Genomic DNA, 20,660 nt, shown 5'->3' on the forward strand with positions numbered 1-20,660 from the left:
CTACGCGGCGCCAAAAGTGCGCCACGAAAGCGGCCCACGACTATGCCCGGTGCGGCGGTGAAGTGCGGGACGACCACTTGACAGGCCTGGGCGAGGTCTGAGCCGTTACCGGGAGGGCAAACACATTTCTTCGTATGGGAGCAGCATGCGGGAAATGGTTGGAGGTTGCTGCGTGTGTTCAGACGAGCGAGGCTGGGCTGAGAACCCCCTGGTTTACTGTGATGGACACGGCTGCAGCGTCGCCGTCCACCAAGGTAACATTAGCCGCCGCTAGCGCGTCATTACCGGGCTGCTGTGACGGCGAGAGCCGGCGGCTGGAGGCAGCCAGAGGCAGCCAGAGGTGCTGCTGTAGGTCGGTAGGTTTCTAGGTCTACTAGGTCTGCCGCTGTCTACGTGCGAGTGTGTGTGTGGGAGGGGTAGGTAGGCGTGCTGTTTGTTGTTTCCTCTCCGCACACATGATTAAACACACAGGGCCGAGCGGAGTGTGACACCGAGCCTGGATGGCGCCTTGATGCCACTTCAGGTCCGTGTGTGTGTGGTTGTGTGTGTGGTTGTGTGTGTATGTGTGTGTGTGTCTGGCCCGGTTGGATCCACGACACACTGCAAGAGGCGTGTTTTTGCGACAAAACAGCCCCTGCGAGGCCCGCCGGTTTGGACATTATGTTACCTTGTGTCCACTCGCGTTGTTGCTGTAATGAGACAACACGGACAGAGGAGAACTTCTAGGATCATTATATCTCTGATCTGATGATCAGCCCTGTTACTGATTGTTGGAGCAACTCTGGGAGGCTGCTGGAGGTTTCTGCCTGGCTGACTTCATCTGCTCTCCTCTGATCCTGACTTTGTTCCTTAAAGTCAGCGAAAGTGCTCTAAAATGTAATAAAGAAAGATTAGTGAGAAGCTGACACAGCAGGTTGAGCTGAGAGGTGTCAATCTTTAAAGTTCCAAGTGGATTAAAAATGTCTTCTTTTGTTTTTCTCAAATATTATCTGACCAAGATGACAGCAGCACTTAAAGCTTCAGTAGGCAGAATGTTTTGGGCATCATTGGGCAGAGATCCCGTAATAACCTTTCAGCATATTGTAATTCAAGTATTCTGAGAGAAAACTAGACTTCTGCTCCTCCTCATGGCTCTGTTTTCAGACTTTAGAAAATCTAGCCTGAGATGAGAGACTTTGACCAATCACAGGTCATTTCAGAGAGAGAGAGAGAGAGCGTTTCCATTGGCTGTTCATTCAACGGAGGCAGCTGTCAATCACTCGCGAATTCCGATCAAACGGTCAAATTAAATAGAAATAGTCATTACAGTAACAGAATATTGATTCGTATTTGATCAGCGCTGCCTAGTTTGACCGTTTGATCAGTGATTGACAGCTGCTCAGAGACGGCAGACTCCAGATCAGCTCTGATTGGTTGTTTTCCAACCAGACACCAGAGGAACATGATTTTTTTTCAGATTACCTGTCTCATGTACTACTGTCAGCATATAGTATAAAAATAACTTTTTTTTAATCATATTTGCTCCATTTCTACCCACCGCAGCTTTAACATTACTGACACCACTATAAGAGATCAGGGTAAAATATGTTGCGTAGAAAATGGTGAAGATAAGAATGTGAAAGAGACTAGATGACAGCAGCACATAATACAGTATGTAACATGTATATGCATTATAATCATTTATTACACAGCTGTGTTGAATACTTGATTCTGATTGGTCAATCACAGCGTTCTGCGGTTTGTAATTTCTTTATAGCAGACTGTTGCTATGTATAACAGACCGTTGCTATGGGTGCAGCTCTGATGTCGGACTCTGGCGGTCCGTTTTTGTGTCAAAATATTGATTTTGTAAGTAGCTGTGTAATAAGCGGGATAATGTACAGCTAGCGGGTCGTTGTTGTGAAAGAATTGTGTCTTTGTTGTCTTCCACAACAATGACCGTCTCGCTGTACATTATCCCTTACATGTGTAGGAAAATCGCTGAGGACCATGTATCAAAAAATAGTAGCCTATCCTTAACCTGTTCTCTCTGTGTGTGTGTGTGTGTGTGTGTGTGTGTGTGTGTGTGTGTCTGTGTGTGTCCGTCCATCCCAGCATGTTATGGCATCGTCCAGGTTCCCACCGGTCCGTGGTTCTGTCGGAAGTGTGAATCACAGGAGAGGGCGGCACGCGTGGTGAGTATGGCCAACACACAGCGTGACACAACACACTCATCCACCCATCCGGATTAATGCCACGCTCACAACAAGCTCTGCTCTCCCCCGTCCTCCCTCAGAGGTGTGAGCTGTGTCCCCACAAAGATGGTGCCCTCAAGAGGACAGACAGTGGAGGTAAATCTCACCCTCTGTCCATCTCACTCTCCTGCTGTTTCTCTCAGTTACAAAATAGTTAAATCCATTTCATTCATAATGAACCTCATCATGTCACTGATCCACTGCCAATCTGTCCGTCAGGTTGGGCCCACGTTGTGTGCGCACTCTACATCCCCGAGGTGCAATTTGCCAACGTCCTCACTATGGAGCCCATCATCCTGCAGTACGTCCCGCATGACAGATACATCAAGGTACTGACACACCACCTGTAACACATTGTGAAGTGAACAACTGTTAAGCCCGGGACACACAGGGAACGTCAGGAGCGTGTGGCGGCTGCGTTACCTGTTGTTTTTTATTTCGGCGTCCGTGTTAACAGGTTAGAGCAGCCCGTCTCACGCGGGCAGTGCTCAGCTGCGTCTCTTCTAGAGAATAGAGGTCTCGCCTATTTTTGACGCGTGACGCGCGCAGTTCACAGCAACAACAGACAGTGAAAGTGATCTATTGACTGTATATTGACATCATACCAGCAAGATTGGTACAGTTTTGATGTCTATCTGTAGAATACTGTATGTTACGGACATGAAAAAAAGTAAAGACTTATTTTTAAATCAACACTTCCTGCTTTCATTTCAAAATAAAAGCCCTCAAGCGTTTTCTCTGTGGACAGAATTCCTTCATTTGTTAACACGGGGCTTTTATTCTGAAATATGTGCAGGACATTGATGTGGAACATGCAGTGACTTGGAGAGCTCCATGAATTAATAGAGTGCAGGGTTTAAATCAACACTTCCTGCTTTCATTTCAAAATAAAGGCCCTCAAACCTTTTTTTCTGTAGACAGAATTCCTTCATTTGTTCACACGAGGCTTTTATTCTGAAATACTGTATGTGCTGGACAGTGTTGTAGAACATGCAGTGATTTGGAGAGCTCCATGATAGTACCGGGTTGTAATTGTGGATTATTACTATCATTTACAAATACACACACACACACATGTTTCTTAACCCTTCTCTGTTGAAGATAAATATAAATGACATTTATAATGATATGAAATTGCCATTATGAAAGACAAACTCTATGTAGAAAGAAAGAGCTTACAATAGCAGCTGCAGCAGCAGAAACATAGCAGAGACGCAGCTGAAATGCAGCTGGCGTGAACATCCGACAAGTGAATCACGCATCCGCCACACGCTCCTGACGTTCCCAGTGTGGATCAGGCGTTGGTCTGCTGCACTTCATCAGGTTGCAGAGCTCTGTCTCAAAACTTAAATTAAAGGGGCTGGATGTAAGAATCAGAAATAGCTTGTTAACAGCGACACCTGTGGCCGTTAAGTCAACGACAGTCAGCGTCCTGTTGCTCGCGCTTGTGCTCGCACTACGTAGACGCGAGCGAGCATCGCTGACTGAACGTGATTGACAGGCATCATGTTGATTAACGTTAGCAACATTAGCAGCTAAAAGCACAATATCACTCTATATTTCACATGCTGAGCAGTAATGTTAGCTGACCAAATGAAGGGCGCTCCATGAATTGAAGGTCCGGCTGATGTTGATCGTTTAAAAAACGTTTATACGTGTAACGTTGATATCAACATGACGTGCTGATATGAAGAGCATCATTCTTTTCATCCTGGAGTGGCTGAAACACACATAAAAACATTCTTTATCAGAGATGATAAGGCACCAAGGGTCAGGTATCAAATATCAATATTTTCCAACCGAGTGTATGTCTGTAGCATAAGTTTTGAAAAGCGTCACATATTAAAAATTGCGTCAAATGATTGGTCAGATTCATATTACCTACCTACCCGTACCTGTTGTCTCTTTCATTATTTTTATGCAATGTTCTTGTAAGGTTGTTTGTGTTTGGACAACTTGGAAATCTTATGCATTGTAATTTTGTACCTTGTGACTTTTCTTTAGCATATGTTTAGAAGTAAGGTATTGGGGGAAAGTATAGTTTTGGTATCTGTACTCAAGCTCATGTATTACATGGGCTCTTGTATTTCAAACAGTGAGGTGCCCAGCCCCATTGGTTTCACACAACTAATTCAAGAGCATTACAACAAACCTTTGTAGCTGTAAATTCTTCACTTAAAGTTCAATTGGAACTATAATTGAAAACATCAGCTTTGGTGTCAGCCACTAAATAAAAACCCCGAGCAGGGCCTTTGTTTTAGGAAAACACTTTTTTCATCAGCGTCAACAATCCCACAGAGAGAAATCCATCATAAAAGAAAAAAGCATTTGCAATTTCTCTGCCAGCGACAGTAGTTTCAACAAACCATGATGCAACGCAGCTTTAAGACATCTGGGAAACAGCACAACTCTTGTTTCTCCCTTAAAGGGAAAAACTGTTTAGCTCCACCACATCACCATCGCTCTCTCCACCTACACATCCCGTACAAGCCCAGAGCTGAATGTGGCAAGGTCGCGCCTGCTCTCTGGAGGCTGTTACAAGTCATTCTGGGAAACGTGGGAGATTTCCAGCTTAAGTAGAAAATGGATGAATCAGGTCGAGGGAACAACAAAAAAAAGTACATTTACCACAGTTCATCACAAAATACACTAGGGCTGCACCGAATGACATTTTTTTACATTCAAAGCTTCTATTGAGGTTCTCAAATGAAACTTTGAATGTCTGTTGTCATATTTTATGACGTCAACACCCTAAAAAAACAGAAATGATTTAATTTTTCGTAGGACTGTTAAACGAATTAAAATATTTAATCGTGATTAATGGATGATTGTCCTTAATTAATTGTGATTAATCGTAAATTAATTGAACCTTTTTTATCTGTTATAAAATGTACCTTAAAGGATGACTTGTCAAGTATTTAATACTCTTATCAACATGGGAGTGGGAAAATATGCTGCTTTATGCAAATGTTTATATATATATATATATATATATATATATATTTATTATTGTAAATCAATCAACAACACAAAACAATGACAGATATCGTCCAGAAACCCTCACAGATACTGCATTTAGTATAAAACAATATGCTCAAATCATAACATGGCAAACTGCAGCCCAACAGGCAACAACAGCTGTCAGTGTGCTGACTTGACTATGACTTGCCCCCAAACTGTATGTGATTATCATAAAGTGGGCATGTCTGTAAAGGGGAGACTCGTGGGTACCCATAGAACCCGTTTACATTCACATATCTGGAGGTCAGAGGTCAAGGGACCCCTTTGAAAATGGCCATGCCAGCTTTTCCTAGCGAAAATTTAGTGTAAGTTTGGAGCGTTATTTAACCTCCTTCATGATAAGCTAGTATGACATGGTTGGTACCGATGGATTCTTTAGGTTTTCTAGTTTCGTATAATGTCAGTATCTTCACTGTAGTTTTAAAAACGTTGAGCCCGCTACAACCTCAAAAAGATTGATTGCGTTAATGCGTTAAAGAAATTAGTGGGGTTAAAACAAATTTGCATTAACACGTAATTATCGCGTTAACTTTGACAGCACTCATTTTGTGTTATTGTGGTTAAATAAATTGTAAGTTATGCTGCTAGACCGCCCCGTTAATACAGACTGTGCCTCCCTTTGTGTGTGGCGTGCAGGAGAGCAAACAGCTTTTTGACTGATAAAAACATGTTGTGAATTTTTGAAATGATTACATCTGTCATTTTTCAATAACTGTTGATTTTTGAACTTTAAAATGCTCCGAAATAATTGGAAATGTTTGGATCACACGAGTCAGAAACAACCCCGCACAGTCGCCACTGGAATCTAATTCTACAAGTAGTATAGTACTGATGATATTAGTGGAGCCTGATCTGTATCTGCAACTGTGCAGAAATACCGAGTTTAAACCGAATGAATAGACATGCAAAAAATGCGCAGCATTCGACTGTTGATTTAGAATCTGAATGTTAAAGGCAGGGTTGACGATGTTCTCCAGTATTCACTATTTGTTCTATTGGTTGAAATGGTCTTTACCCCCCGACAGCGATCCATTACTGATGAGCTCTGAAAAAGGACCGGAAAAGAGCCGTCATCTGTAGCTGCTGTAATCCTGTAAAAACGTCTACCAATCAACTGCCTCTCGGTCCGCTCGGAAAGAACCAATCAGATGCCTCCCTGCCTCCCTGCTCGTACTCTAACCTTGGCGTGCACCAGCCTGAACTCAAAGCGCGTCGCCGCCGCAAGTTTCCTGGAGAATGGAAGAGAAAAGTCAGCACTGCAGTAGCACTGCCGCGGTTACTTGTCATGAGGTAGCGTTGTTGAGTTGAGGTCCTCTCTCCGCTCTGTGTCTGTGAAGTAGTTACAATGCGGCGGTGCTCGTGCATGTGTGTGTGTGGTGTGGGGGGGGCGTTGCCTTGGAAGGAGCCCAGAGGGGAGGGGGGGGGTTTAGACGGAGCTCCTGAGGCGATGCTACTTTCAAATTATGCTAGCTTTCCAACATCGTCAACCCTATCTTTAACGTTATGAATGAAGCTTCGGACTATTTGGTACAGCCATAAAATACACATCGTGTGCTGAAGTGATTAGTTTAAAGTCAATTATCATGCAAAATGCCAAACTGTCACTGGTAGCAGCTTCTTCAGTTAAAACTTCCTGAATTTGTTCAAGTTAATATCATCAAGAACTGAATGGGTTTGGGTTCTGGTCTGCAGAAGATGTCACCTTGGGCTCTGGGATTTTTTTACATTTTATAGATAAAATGTTTAATTAACTGATAAAAAAAAAAATCCGATAATGAAAATAATCATTAGTTTAGTAGTACAAAGCATCATGAATTGATAATATCCAACAGGGAAGTATCTTCAAGTCTGTTCCTGTATAATAGATGGAACACTGGCTAATGACTAGTTGACATAATGAAAGAGTTCCATGCTGCATACTGACTGACAGAACACAACGACAGCGGGACCTCACACAGAGTCCTGACATGCAAAGTAAGGCCACTTATGGAAAACAGACCGAACATATCCTTCATCACATAAACAGTCGTGCTTACACGTTCAGAGGGGCTTCTGAAGTATTCCGCTAACGTCTATTTATTTCACTTTTTAAAGCAAACCATTTAACCACAAACTAGTTTTCAGGCCATTCAAGCTTTATCACACGTCTGCTGCTGTAACTTTATCCATTTGTACCTTTTTTTCTTGTCTGTGTAGTCTTTGATAGTTGGCAGACTGTGTATAGCAGAAGTAGTGCGTGCCAGTGTGTCCAGCATGCACCAGAGCACGCCTTTTCAGAGCAATGAATGCACATTACAAAGAAATCAATATTTGACGCATGGACTCATTAGATTGAGCAGCCAGTGGCTGACGTGCAGTGTGTGTGTGTGTGTGTGTGTGTGTGCGTGTGTGCGTGTGCGTGTGCGTGTGTGCGTGTCTCTGTGTGCATGCCTGCATATAAATGTACACATGTGAGTGTTTGAGTGCCTGGTTTCATATTACTGTGTCAGCTACAGTAAATTGCATGCAGCTTTCCCCGTCGGAGCCATTCATCCAGATTATGCCGCCTGCATTCCTAGACAGCGTTACAATGGACAGTGAAAACTTGAGAAGCCACTCTTCCTTTTTACACGCTTTGGTGTGTAGTTATGTCTCCGGCCTTTCATTACATAGCCGACATCCTCTGAGGGGAACAGGGAGCAGAGTGAGGATGTGGGGAGCAGAGGAAAGACAGAGGAAAAGGGGAGAGAAAAGGCAGAACAGGGGAGGGCCGAAGCGAAAAGGTAAAGAGTCCGCTGTTCCTTTGTCCTGCACCTGTTGCTAGGCCTCTTCTGCCCCCCCACCAGCAGTCTGCCCCGCTCGCTGGGGAGAAGCTAAGGACGAAGTACAAAAGCTCCGTGCGTGCGTTTGTCTGCGATCACATGTGAATGCTTACATGTATTTTGCGTGCACATTTTCAAGTCGGTGAAGACTGATGCCGCCATGGCGTAGGAGGCCAGGATTCCAGCCTTGAGCTCTAAAATCAATTATTTCCAAAATCTGGGCTACACATGATGAATTTTTCAATGCGAGTGCCCCACAGTTTATCATGAAACCATTCTTCACCTATTCTATAAGGAAACAGAAGGAAATGATGAGGAATATTTATGAAAAAAGATGGGAAATGCATTTTAGGTGTTAGTAGCATCCGGATACAAAAAACTCAAAGCTCTCTTTTGAAAACAAATACCAGCCACAAGCTCTTGAGTGATTTTTTTTCCACAACATTCCCAAACATCTGGTCAACAGTTTTGCTGTGCAAAGCGGCGAGCACGGAGCAAACGGTCTCCTGTTTGAAAGCTGCATCTGTTGTCTTGATATGCAAAACATCCTAATCTTTTACAGTATGGCTGTGGCTGGACTCAAACTAAGGAGCGTTTAACTTCCCAATCACAATGGTTCTCTTCTCTAATGTTTGAGTTTGCCCTGTCAACACTTAAAGTGCTTCAAAACGTTACTCAGCTTTCCACATTAATCAGCATTTTTTTTGAACCAGCAAGGGCTTAGTTTCTGTTTATCTACAGGGCAACGTAGCACCTGTTAATAATACTAATAACTTGATGTGTCTCTCTCCCTTCATCTCCTATTCTCTCCATCTCTGCTGCTTCACCAGACCTGCTATATCTGTGAGGACCACGGGAGGGAGAGCAAGGCTGCCTGCGGAGCCTGCATGACCTGCAACAGACAGGGCTGCAGACAAGCTTTCCATGTCACCTGGTGAGTCCTAAAGCTGTGTGTGTGTGTGTGTGTGTGTGTGTGTGTGTGTGTGTGTGTGTGTGTGTGTATTGTTGAATGGAAATGTGTTGTCCACATGTATGGTGATTATTTATTCAAAGACTTCCAGCGAGAAATAACTAAGATGTTGATGGTGATGAAAGAGCTGCAGCAAAGATCTAGCAGAAATACTTTCTGAAATGAATAGTTAACATTGTTAAATCTGGCGCCCCATGTACCAAGGCTCAGTCCTTACCGCAGCGGCCCGGGGTTCGACTCTGACCTGCGGCCCTTTGCTGCCTGTCATCCCCTCTCTCTCCCCCTTTAATAACTATCTCTGTGACTATCTAATAAAGGCAGAAAAAAACAAAAATAATCTTTAAAATAAAAAAGCTAAAGACCACTTAAAGCTACGACGAGAAACTTTAATTTTGTGTTGATTTCGGCGGGCACTATGGACAAAAGTGATAGTGTTTCCGAGCACCAGAGTCCCTTTAGAAAACCTCTCATTTCAGTGCAGTGGGGTCTGACAGTCTGCCCTGCGCAGTCCTGGTTCTGGTTCTCCTGTGCCTCCCCTCCCTCAAGCGGGCCCAGCAATACGGCCTGGGCCTCCAGCAGCCTGGTGTCGGTGTTGGCAGCGAGGCGAAGCCCTGCTCCTGGCCGGAGGAAGACCTGTCAGTTGCGGAGCCCTCCACCCCCCACGCTGGAGCTCCAACTGCAGGTCGAAGGCGGCAACGAAGCCGGATCTGGGTCTGTCCGCGCTGGGCCGGTTGCTACCGGAGGCCCCGCTGGAGTCTAACGAAATTATGCAGATTCACCAGAAACTCTAGCTCAGATTCTGCGCCGAATCCGGCCCAATTGCACTGGTGACAAGCATTAAGAATGACAATATAGAAATAGCCAATCTTCTTGCTGATGATCTCGTTTTACCGGTATGGAGGTCATATAGAGGCATCAGTATTAAACTGAGACTGTTCATAACCCGTTAAAAGTTCCTCACAGTAACTTTAAGAATCACATTGACTTATGAACGTATCGACAAATGATCTGTTTTTTGTGCATGTAAAAGGTCTGCAAAGTTACAAAGTCTACGCCAAAGGGAGTTACTTCTCCCCCACAGAAACACTGCTCCTGAAACGCCTCACTTGAAGTCCTGCCTTTTCTTCCGTAACGTGGTGATGTCACCAAGTAACACATTTGCATAACGGCTAGTTTGGCACGCCCTAAAACAAAAGCTAGTTAGAGTGGAGCTGGAGCGGAGTCCGAAGAGTTTGGCCAACTGACCAATCAGAGCAGACTACTTTTTGGCAAGGGGAATTGGGGGGGTCAGGAGCTCAGACAGAGCGAGAAAAGAGGTGCTGCACAGCTGGTATGAGAAAACTAAAGTGTTTTTTGAGCATTAAAGCATGTAAACATGTTCTAGTAGAAGTATGCACCTGAAAGTTAGCATAATAAGTCCTCTTTATAAGTTGTTAAAACAAATACCCAAGCAGGACGATGTGCCATAACCAAGGTATGACATTTTTTTGGAACAATTGTCGAGCTGTAATCCGATTTTAGATACACATGATTGATTTTACTTGTTGACTGATGCAATTAGTCAATTAGTCACCCATCTTCAGAGTGAAAGGTGTGTTACAGTCCACAGTTGGCCTCAAAATGCTGATATGCATTTCCCATAGCTGTATTTGTTTCACTGTCTACACTACATTTCCCAGAGTACCTCCCTATCTATTTACAGTTTTAGTCCTTTGCTTTGTGCCTGTGAAAGCTGCAACTGATTCCTATCACAATGCAGAAGTTGACAACTCAAGCCTAAAATCAAGCCTGGAAGATTGTAGGGCACAGATTTCTGTGCGTGTGCGCGTGTGCGCGTGTGCGCGTGTGCGCGTGTGCGCGTGTGCGCGTGTGTGTGTGTGTGTGTGTGTGTGTGTGTGTGTGTGTGTGTGTGTGTGTGTGTGTGTGTGTGTGTGTGTGTGTGTGTGTGTGTGTGTGTGTCTGTCTGACCCTATGACACCCTGTGTTCAGTGCTCAGATGGCAGGTCTGCTGTGTGAGGAGGAAGGCCCCGAAGCTGACAACGTGAAATATTGTGGCTACTGCAAGCACCACTACAACAAGTTGGTAAGATGGACAACAGTCTAGAGGATGCAAACCAATATTCCTGACATTTAAGTATTAAAATGTCATCTTAAACTCCACATTGATGAAACTGGTAGCAGCTACAAGCATCAGAGATGAATGTTCTTACCCAGAATCCTCCCTTAAATGCACTGTGTGAAGTGTTAACAGTAAACATAATGTTAAACTTATTACCACCTCCTCAAACGTGTAGTTTATTCGTACCTTTGATTCTCGGTATCCTCAGTTGCACATTTTTTATCTGTTCAAAATGTACCTTAAAGGGAGATTTGTCAAGTATTTAATACTCTTATCAACATGGGAGTGGACAAATATGCTGCTTTATGGAAATGTACGTATATATTTATGATTGGAAATCAATTAACGACACAAAACAATGACAAATATTGTCCAGAAACCCTCACAGGTACTGCATTTAGCATAAATAATATGCTCAAATAGTAACATGACAAACAAATTAGTGTTGATGCGTTATTACGGTGTTAACTTTGACAGCCATAACTGATCAAACTGAGTTGGCATCTTGTGTTTTATTATTCAGTCTGGCTTGTGACTGACGTATCCGCCCGTCATTTTTATTTGACACAGAAGTTAAGGTAGTTGTTGCTAGGATCATTCAACCAGAGAGCGTTCAGAAAGGAGACGGTGCGCTTTACAGTCATTTCCTGTATCTGTGTCACGTGGGCTTCACCACTGCCTCTCCCCTTTAGGATATTAGCGGCAGGTCCAGAGTCTGTTCACTCTATAGAACTCTATTCACATATTATCACTGATTCTTTCGCACCATAGTCACCAAATGCACATCGATATCATGACGGGGAAAGGAAAGTCATTTCTGTGAATGAAAAACCGACAGCGCACGGGGAAGCACCTGTGGGTGGAATCTGCCCTCGTCAACCGGATTTCTAGGGCCTGAAACTCTCCTCTTCACCGCAGCGCCGTAGCTCAGACCGGTGCCCATCTCCCTCCATGCCGTCACCGGGTGAGAGAGAGGAGAGAGGAGTCCAGTGCGGCGTTCGTCTGCATGCAGGCCATGGATGCGTGCTCACGCTGCAGAGGGCAGAGCTTGCGCATGTCTGGAGAGTGAACCGGAGGAACGTTTAACATTTCTTTACCAATAAAAGTGCTAAAAAACACTTTCATATAACGTTTGTCGTCCTTAAATACAAGGTGCAAATCCTTAGTATCCATACAATCGTTTTTTTGCGTTTCAAAACGATTTTATATCGATATACGTCTCCCGTGAAGGACAACTTGCAGAGTACCTATCGATGTACTTGGATCGTAGGAATATAAATCGATACATCGATGTAGTAGATGAATTGTTACACCCCTACTACACAGACACCTCTTCTCTCTGTTGGTGCAGAGGGGGGGGATGACATGCAGCAAAGGGCCACAGGTACGGATTCGAACCCCGGGCCGATGTGGTAAGGACTCAGCCTTTTCGCTGTGTGAATATCTAATGTTAGCAAAAGAAGATCTAACTACATTAGACAACCCCATTCAGGAGACCGGAGGTGTATATATATGTATATGTTTAGTCCATTTCATTCATGCTTTACCACATTTTTCTGGCTCTGGCACAAGAAGACGACAACCCCGCAACTTAAGTCCTGGTTGTCGGTAGAGATGTTCTGATACGATTTATACAGATTGTGATACCTGAACTTACCGATCCGATACCAGCGTGATATAAAACAATATATAGTTATTATTATTATTATAATAATAATTATTATTATTATTATTGTTTAACAGCTGTTTACTACTGACCATGTATGGATGTGATATGATTACTATCTGTTGTATGGCCTGTCTCAGGTTAAACCCTCTATAAAACATGAACAAATACAGAGAATGAATGTAATAGAACTTTCTTTTGTTATTCAGTTTGTCAGTTACAAAGAACATAAATAATGAAGCTAGGAATAAATAAACAATTCCGTATTATCTTAGCTGTCCTCGTCAGTGGAACATCCTGGGTGCTAATTTGTCCTGCAGGGTGCAACATTCAGCCCCCCCCCCCCACTAGGGTGCTGCCACCCTCCAAACAGAAGCCTTACATACTGGACATATCGCCGTATTACTTGTTGGATTTTCCACTGTGGAATATTGCCACATGGCTGACATTTTCCTCGCTCTGGACCACCGTTACACTCTCCACTAGCACCGGCTCTGCCTGTTGTTTGCTGTCGTTTTTTGTCACAAACTAGATGCAATCAGTTCTTCTTCGCTGCTCTAAAACAGTAGTTTCAGCCATGATCCCTCCAGGGCAACAGCACAGTGAAGGCTACTGTTTTGGAGCGATGAAGAAGAACTGATTTACAGTTCAACAAGTTGATTAGGTATTGGTATCTGAACAACTGTAGTTGTCGGTTGGGGAAACAGAAATCAATGAGATAACCCCAGACCTGTTTTACTTACTGAGATGTAGCGCTGAGGGCTGTCTTAGTCTAGCACCGACACTAGAAGCTTGACTGCTCCTGCCTATCTAAAGGCGCACATCATGAAATGAGCTTTGGTTTTCCATTTTGATTGCACCTTTAAGGCATTATTTGAAAATCAAACCCCCCCCCCCTCACAGCTTTTAAGGTTTTATTTAACACTCACTTTTTCCTTTGGTTTTCTACAGCAAAAGAAGTTGCGCTCCAGTGAAAATACAAGTACCTCCTTCACTCATCCCAGGGGACGCTCAAGCTCTCCACCACTAGACAAACATCACCACCACAGACAGAGGAAGGTAAGCACTGCTGTTCACGGGTGTAACTGTCAGTGCTGGGTAATGTACCAAAAGGTTGCCATTGAATACCTGCTCAGATTTGTAGTCGTGTTTACATATTCCTTGATCAGAAAGCTTCTGACTAAATGAGACATTTGCCAATTTTCAACAGCTCTACTGAGGCAGTTTCTTGTCTGTGGCTTGTGTTTAAACAACATTTACCATTTGAGGACTTTGGCTTCGTCTGTTAAAGCAGTCTTTCCCAAAGACTGGGTTGGGACAAAAGCCCCTGAGGAAGATCGCCGGGCTTTGAAGCAAATTTGACAGTAGTGGCCAAACAGTGGAATTACAAGTTCCGTGTCCGTCACGTGATGCCATTGTGAGGCCAAAAATACTTTTTCCCATAGACTTACATTGAGAAAGAGACGTCTGTAACTCAGCGGATAATTTTTTTTTATTTAGGTGAATCAACTAGCCCAGTTTTAAACACTCTAATAGTTCTTATTTAAATCACAAGGTCCTAAAAGTTGTAAAAACGCATTAATAGCTGAAACCAGAGTTATTTCTCTTCCTCCGTTCATGTGAATGAGACCCAGACCGAGGGCTGGGAGGAGGAGTTAAAGGAAACGAAGATCCAGGTCATTTTAAACTCGGAAGTCAAGCTTTATTTGTTTCATGCACCACTGAACAACTTTCATAAGAATGAACCGGGCCCCGCCCCCAACGCTGGATCCAGTTCTCTTCATACAGCCATGCGGTCCACAGACCCATTTATTTGGTCTCATTTATAAACTATTTAACATGTGTATGTGTTTTCAATAAGTCATGCGTAAAACAAAGTTGTGATTTATCAAACATATATCTCTACGACATGGCTGGTTTACCTATTCAAGAGAATATAAGGTGATGCAGAAATGGCAGTATAAATGGTCACAAATGTTCATTTATGCACAAATTCTGCTCTTCTCACAATTTCTAAATAATTTATTGATAAGACCTATTGTGAATTTGGTCGCAGTGGTTTGTCATTTTTACAAAGTGGGTCCCCGGAAAAAAACTTTGAGAAACACTGTGTTAAAGGAACAGTGTGTAGCATTTTGAGTGATCTACTGTATTAGCAGAAATTGAATATAATATTCATTTCTATGTTTTCATCAGTGTATAATCAGCTGAAACTGAGAATCGTTGTGTTTTCGTTAGCTTGGAGTCCTCCATGTTGCTCCGCCATGTTTTCTACAGTAGCCCAGAATGGACAAACCAAACTCTGGCTCTTGAAGAGAGACTTTCACGTTTTACATTGAAGTGGGCAGCTTGAATTTGGAAGGCCGCATAGGTTCTACACGCTTGGAAAGGGGAAGGGGGTATTCAGTTGGTTGCAATCTGCAACCTCACCACTAGATACTGCTATATCCTACACACTGGTCCTTTAAAGGGGAAAAAACAGGTTTTGTGGTTTTAAATTTCAAGGTATTTAAAATAGAGATTTGGTAATGGTACTAGGGCTGTCAATTGATTCAAATATTTAACCAAATTAATCGCATGATTGTCCACAGTTAATTGCAATTAATCTCAAATTAATCACTAGGGATGCAACCGATACCGATACCAGTATCGGGTCCGATACTGTGCTCATGTACTCGTACTCGCAAAACACCTCCGATACAACGGTACCAATACCATTTTACGGCAGCGTGACATTAACCTCTCGTCACCATCTTTCGGGTCCTCATGCTCCACCCTGCCCGACGGTGCGGGGCCGAGACGGGCCGGTGGATCCTTACCCCGCTGTGCCGGGATCCCACCTCAGTCGGCGCGCTCCGGCCCTCACTTTCATTGCGCCACGGGGTTTTTCTCGCACCCTCTGACTCACGTGTTAGACTCCTTGGTCCGTATTTTCAAGACGGGTCGGGTGTGGGTCGCCACAGACCCCTGGCACCTTTACGCGGGTCGCAGAACGACGCGGTTGACAGTCGCACCGGGAACAGGTGAGGTCCGGGCGGGGAGCGCTGTAAAGCTGCGGCCGCGAGCCACCTTCACTCCGAGCCTTTCCAAGCCGACCTAGAGCCGGTTGCGGCGCAAAGCCTCGTATGCGGGACTCCCCAGCCTGCCATGTGTCGCTCACACCCTCCAGCTGGCTGTTTAACGAGGGTCTTTTGGCACAGAGAAGTACTCGTATCGGTACTCGGTACCCCAAATGTAAGTCTACTCGGTCTGAAAAAAGTGGTATCGGTGCATCCATATTAATCACTTAGTACTCAGTGGACAAATATGCTGCGTTTATGCAAATGTATGTATATATTTATTATTGTAAATCAATTAACAACACAAAACAATGATGGATATTGTCCAGAAACCCTCACAGGTACTGCATTTAGCATAAAGAACATGCTTCAATCATGCAGCCCAACAGGCAACAACAGCTGTCAGTGTGTCAGTGTGCTGACTTGACTATGACACTCCCCCAAACTGCATGTCATTATCATAAAGTGGGCATGTCTGTAAAGGGGAGACTCGTGGGTACCCATAGAACCCATTTACATTCACTGATCTGGAGGTTCAGAGGTCAAGGGACCCCTTTGAAAATGGCCATGACAGTTTTTCCTCACCAAAATTTAACGCAAGTTTGGAGCGTTATTTAGCCTCCTTCCCGACAAGCTAGTATGACACGGTTGGTACCGATGGATTCCTTGTGTTTTTTAGTTTCATATGATGCCAGTCAGGGTTGGAAATTAGCACAACCACCAGTCAAATGCTGGTAAAATATGCAAGTGGCTGATAGATTTGCTTCACTCACCAGCCAAAAAAAAACAATGGTAATCTATTGAGTGGCTGCTAGATTTTGGAATCCACCGGCCACAGTGGCAGGGACACAGCAACACCTGTGGCCGTGAAATCAACGAAAATCAGCGTCGGGCTCGCGCTTGCTCGCTCTCAATATACTGAACGAGCATCACTCAAAACAGTGAGGCGACACAAGTCAGCTAAAACCACAATATCACTCTATATTTCAGCTGCTTGGCAGTAATGTTAGCTGACAGACGAAGGTCTCTCCATGAATCAATGCTGATCCTAGTGTTGGCTTTTCCTGCCTCAGTGCAGGCTGAGGCAGCAGGGCTCTGCAGCATGTCTCCTCTGCGGAAACGAGGAAGACAACGTAAATCTCTGTAGAGCTCCGTCACTTCACAAGACACGGGAAACCTCTGTTGGTCTGGAGGAGCTGCAGCAGTTATTTCTGCACAAACGTCCCCTGTACATTCACTAGATATTCTCAGAGCTAAACTAACTCTTCTGCAGTGTGGAGTGAGCGCGCGTTCACGTCTAGAGGTGGAGCGAGCTGAGCTGTCTGAGTGAAGGCGAGCAGGCAGAGGAGGAGGGTACAGCAGCTACACGCGAACGCGCATATGCGAGCGCGCATGTGGGACGACCCGCTACATTTATGCGCGTAACAAAGTTACAAATAGTCCCTTTAAAGGGACTATTTGTAACTTTCAGAAATTGCTTGTTAACAGCAACACCTGTGGGCCGTTAAGTCAATGAAAGTCAGCGTCGGGCTCACGCTTGCTTGCTCTACATAGACATGAAACGAGCATCGCTCAAAACAGGGAGGTGACACACGTCAAGCTAAAAGCACAATATCACTCTATATTTCAGCTGCTTGGCAGTATGTTAGCTACCAGATGAAGGTCACTCCATGAAATCACTGCTGATTCCTAGTTGTTGGCTTTTTCCTGCCTCAGCGTCGGGGCTCTGAGGCAGGAAAAGCGGGGTCGGTGCCCAGGGCTGAAGCAGGTAGAGAAACGTTATCGTCTCCCGACTGCGCCTGCAGGGAGACAAAGGAGTTTTTGTGGTCGGAGACGATAACATTACTCGCTGCGGAGCCCCGTCACTTCACAAGACACGTGAAACCTCTGTTGGTCTGGAGGAGCTGCAGCAGTTTATTTCTGCACAAACGTCCACTGAACGTCCACATTCACTAGATATTCTCAGAGCTACTAACTCTTCTACAGTGTTTAGTGAGCGCGCATGCACGTCTGGAGGTGGAGCGAGACAGCGAGAACGCGCGCGGTGTCAGTGAAGGCAGGCAGAGGAGTGGGGACTTCAGACGAGCACGCATGTTGTCCCGACCCGGTACATTTATACGCTTACAAAGTTACAAAACAGTCCCCTTTAACACATCATTATCGCTTTAACTTTGACAGCCCTGGTTGGTGCCAAAATGGCATCATATTGGCACAAGTATAAAAACATTTCATCCCTTGTAATTGTGTGTGTGCATGCTTGTTTGTGTCTTTGTGTGTGTGGTTAGTGCATGCTTCGTAGGACCTGGTTTGACTCTTAACATACCTGAGCCCTGTGTATTCCTGTCTGTTCAGAGTCATAAGGACAAGATGCGGCAAAAAGAGCGCCACAAGAAGTCCTCTGACAGCCTGGGCTCTTCAGTGACGACCAGCAGTATAGAAAAAGGTATGAAGAGCCAACCCGCAGGATGACTTGTGGCACGCTGGAGACACTTTGACAAGCAGTCAGACTAATGTTTATTATGACACCTGTGTGTTTTGGGCACAGATATTCCACTCGCAGTCACCACAGCAGCAGCAAGGACAGCGAGGGAAAGCCCAAGAAGCTGAGCTCACACAGTCACGGCATCGCAGCAAGAAGACGGGAAGCACCGGCAAGAGCTGCTGCCTCGTCCTCCTGTTCCTCCAGTCCATTCAACAACAGGTACCATGAGAAGAGGGAAACAGGAGCCAGGGTGAAATGTTGACAGGTGACATAAAGACTGTTAATAACAGTGAGTTTAATTGAGTTTCGACTTTGTGTTTCTCTTGGAGGGTGCTCCCTGTCTTCCGCTCAGGATTTCCATCAGTTCTCATCATCCTCCCGCCTGGAGCGGGACCACGACCAGGGGGGTGACGACCACAGCGGCGAGGAGCGTAAGGAGCGCCACAGGAGGCCAGCGGTCCAGGAGGAGGAGCACAAAGAGGACGATGAAAAGGAGGAGGACAAAGACGAGGAGGAGGAGGAGGAGGAGGAGGAGGAGGACAATAAATACCACAAGCCACCAGCTTTGACCCCTGCTGATGGCCCACTGGCAGGGTCACAGGGTCAACGACAGGTCGGAGGGCAACTCCAGCCCTTTCGAGAACAAGGTCACTATCTCCACCTTTGGGTCCATCATGCGCATCACCTCTTCGACGGGGCTGGGCAGCAGTAGCAAGACTCCGGAAGATCTCCTCCTCCGGGGACTACAAGCACTCCAAGTCTCTTTGTAAGCCGTCTCAACTGAGCACGCCGCCCATCCTGGAGGAGGCGGCCCTGGAGGACAAAGCCACGCCTCCGCCGCTGCCCAGGGAGAGGAGGCACCGGGGCAACAAGAAGAGCAGCCACGGTCCGGGGCGGCCACGGGGCAGCAGAACCGAGAGAGGAGGGAGGAGGAGCACACCACCACCATCACCACACAGCGCCTCCTCCTCCTCCTCCTCTTCCTCCTCCTCCTCCTCCTCCTCTTCCTCCTCCAGCCTTAACCTCCTCGCTCTACCCGAGCACGTCCTCCATCCCCCACCCGCCTTCCCCTCCACGCTGCCTCCACAGCCGTCTCCTCTTCCTCTTCTTCCTCTTCTTTCATCCTCCTCCTCTGCCTGCAGTTTTTCCACAAGCCGCGGCAACTCTCTACTCAGCTCCGGTGAGTCTCAGTGAGTGGGTGTGTGTGTGGTAGCCCTCGAGCTTTCCTGTGTGTGTGTGTGTTAGTGCGTGTGTGTGAGAGTAACACTTTGGTGTGTTCATTTTGCAGCTCGATTCTAAAAGTGTTGAAATGTTTCCATTACACATGTGTCATGTCAGCACCACAGCAGCAGCTTATCTGTATCTCACGACCTCAGACTGTTTCATGATAAGCCATTGGATACTGATACTGTCACTGTTCTTCATACACGGCTTTTAAAATCCAGAATATTGTCCTAGATAGTGGTTTGTGTGTGTGTGCTGCACACGAGTGCTAGATTTCCTGCCCTACTTACAGATTGATCCTCTCGTGAACACCAACGCCCGGGCGCCATGTGTTGTTGTGTTTTGGGGCCTTACAACTTCTGAGATGAAAAATAGTAATAATATCTTTATCTCTCCGATCCCCTCAGGTATCTATTCCAGTCTCAAGGACCCGCTAACACTGGGCGGGGTATCTGCAGTAACCCCTCTCTCCCTGGGCGGGGGCAATGTGTAGCATCCCCTCTCTCCTCAGGACTCCTCACATCCCACGTCTCTCGCTCTCACTTCCATCAGTCAACGTTGTACTCAAACACACAGGTATGTCAGAGGAGAGAGAGGTTTAAGGTCACTGTAGATCAGTCAGCATGAAGGGTCTCAGGTTGAATTAGAGTGCTGCAGGGATGATGTATTTTTGTAGGCCAAACAGGAAGTTAGCATCGCCCTGGGTTCCCTCAACAAAAAGCCAACGGGATTTTTCCATTGGATTCTGGATTACTGCAGAAAATCAGCTCTGTGGCCAAACACACAATTTATGATACTTACACGTTTTGTTCAGCAAGATAATCCCCACAAATGAACACCACTTTATGGTTTTTGAAGCGTGAATGCAATCACCAGAAGTGACAAGCTAACGCTAGGCTATAAACCAACTACACCACGGTCACATGACTTCTCGTCACCACCACTAAGTTAAAGTTGGAATAGTGTCAAGTGTGATGACGTTTAGTAGTCTCATTTAGCCACTTGTTAGCAACCAGCTTTTTACCTCCGCCAAGGCCGAAGGTCATGTTTTCACCGGCGTTGGTTTTATGGTTTGTCTGTTAGC

The 20,660-nt window shown here is 45.3% G+C and overlaps 1 protein-coding gene across 1 annotated transcript in view; it reads left to right on the plus strand.

Moving 5' to 3' along the window:
* The window catches only part of LOC119485300 (protein AF-17-like), a 40,252-nt gene continuing 19,592 nt past the window's right edge, over positions 1-20,660 (plus strand). The window contains 19 exon segments of the mRNA XM_037764801.1: positions 1-254; positions 2,095-2,174; positions 2,276-2,330; positions 2,454-2,563; positions 8,887-8,990; positions 11,016-11,109; positions 13,763-13,870; positions 18,223-18,319; positions 18,427-18,489; positions 18,492-18,532; positions 18,534-18,569; positions 18,681-18,956; positions 18,958-19,068; positions 19,070-19,259; positions 19,262-19,285; positions 19,288-19,413; positions 19,416-19,532; positions 19,984-20,058; positions 20,061-20,152. Coding sequence (XP_037620729.1) covers positions 146-254; positions 2,095-2,174; positions 2,276-2,330; positions 2,454-2,563; positions 8,887-8,990; positions 11,016-11,109; positions 13,763-13,870; positions 18,223-18,319; positions 18,427-18,489; positions 18,492-18,532; positions 18,534-18,569; positions 18,681-18,956; positions 18,958-19,068; positions 19,070-19,259; positions 19,262-19,285; positions 19,288-19,413; positions 19,416-19,532; positions 19,984-20,058; positions 20,061-20,152 — 1,908 coding nt within the window. The 5' untranslated portion in view covers positions 1-145.

The sequence above is a fragment of the Sebastes umbrosus genome, chromosome 3 (genome assembly GCF_015220745.1).
Source record: "Sebastes umbrosus isolate fSebUmb1 chromosome 3, fSebUmb1.pri, whole genome shotgun sequence".
NCBI lineage: Eukaryota > Metazoa > Chordata > Actinopteri > Perciformes > Sebastidae > Sebastes > Sebastes umbrosus.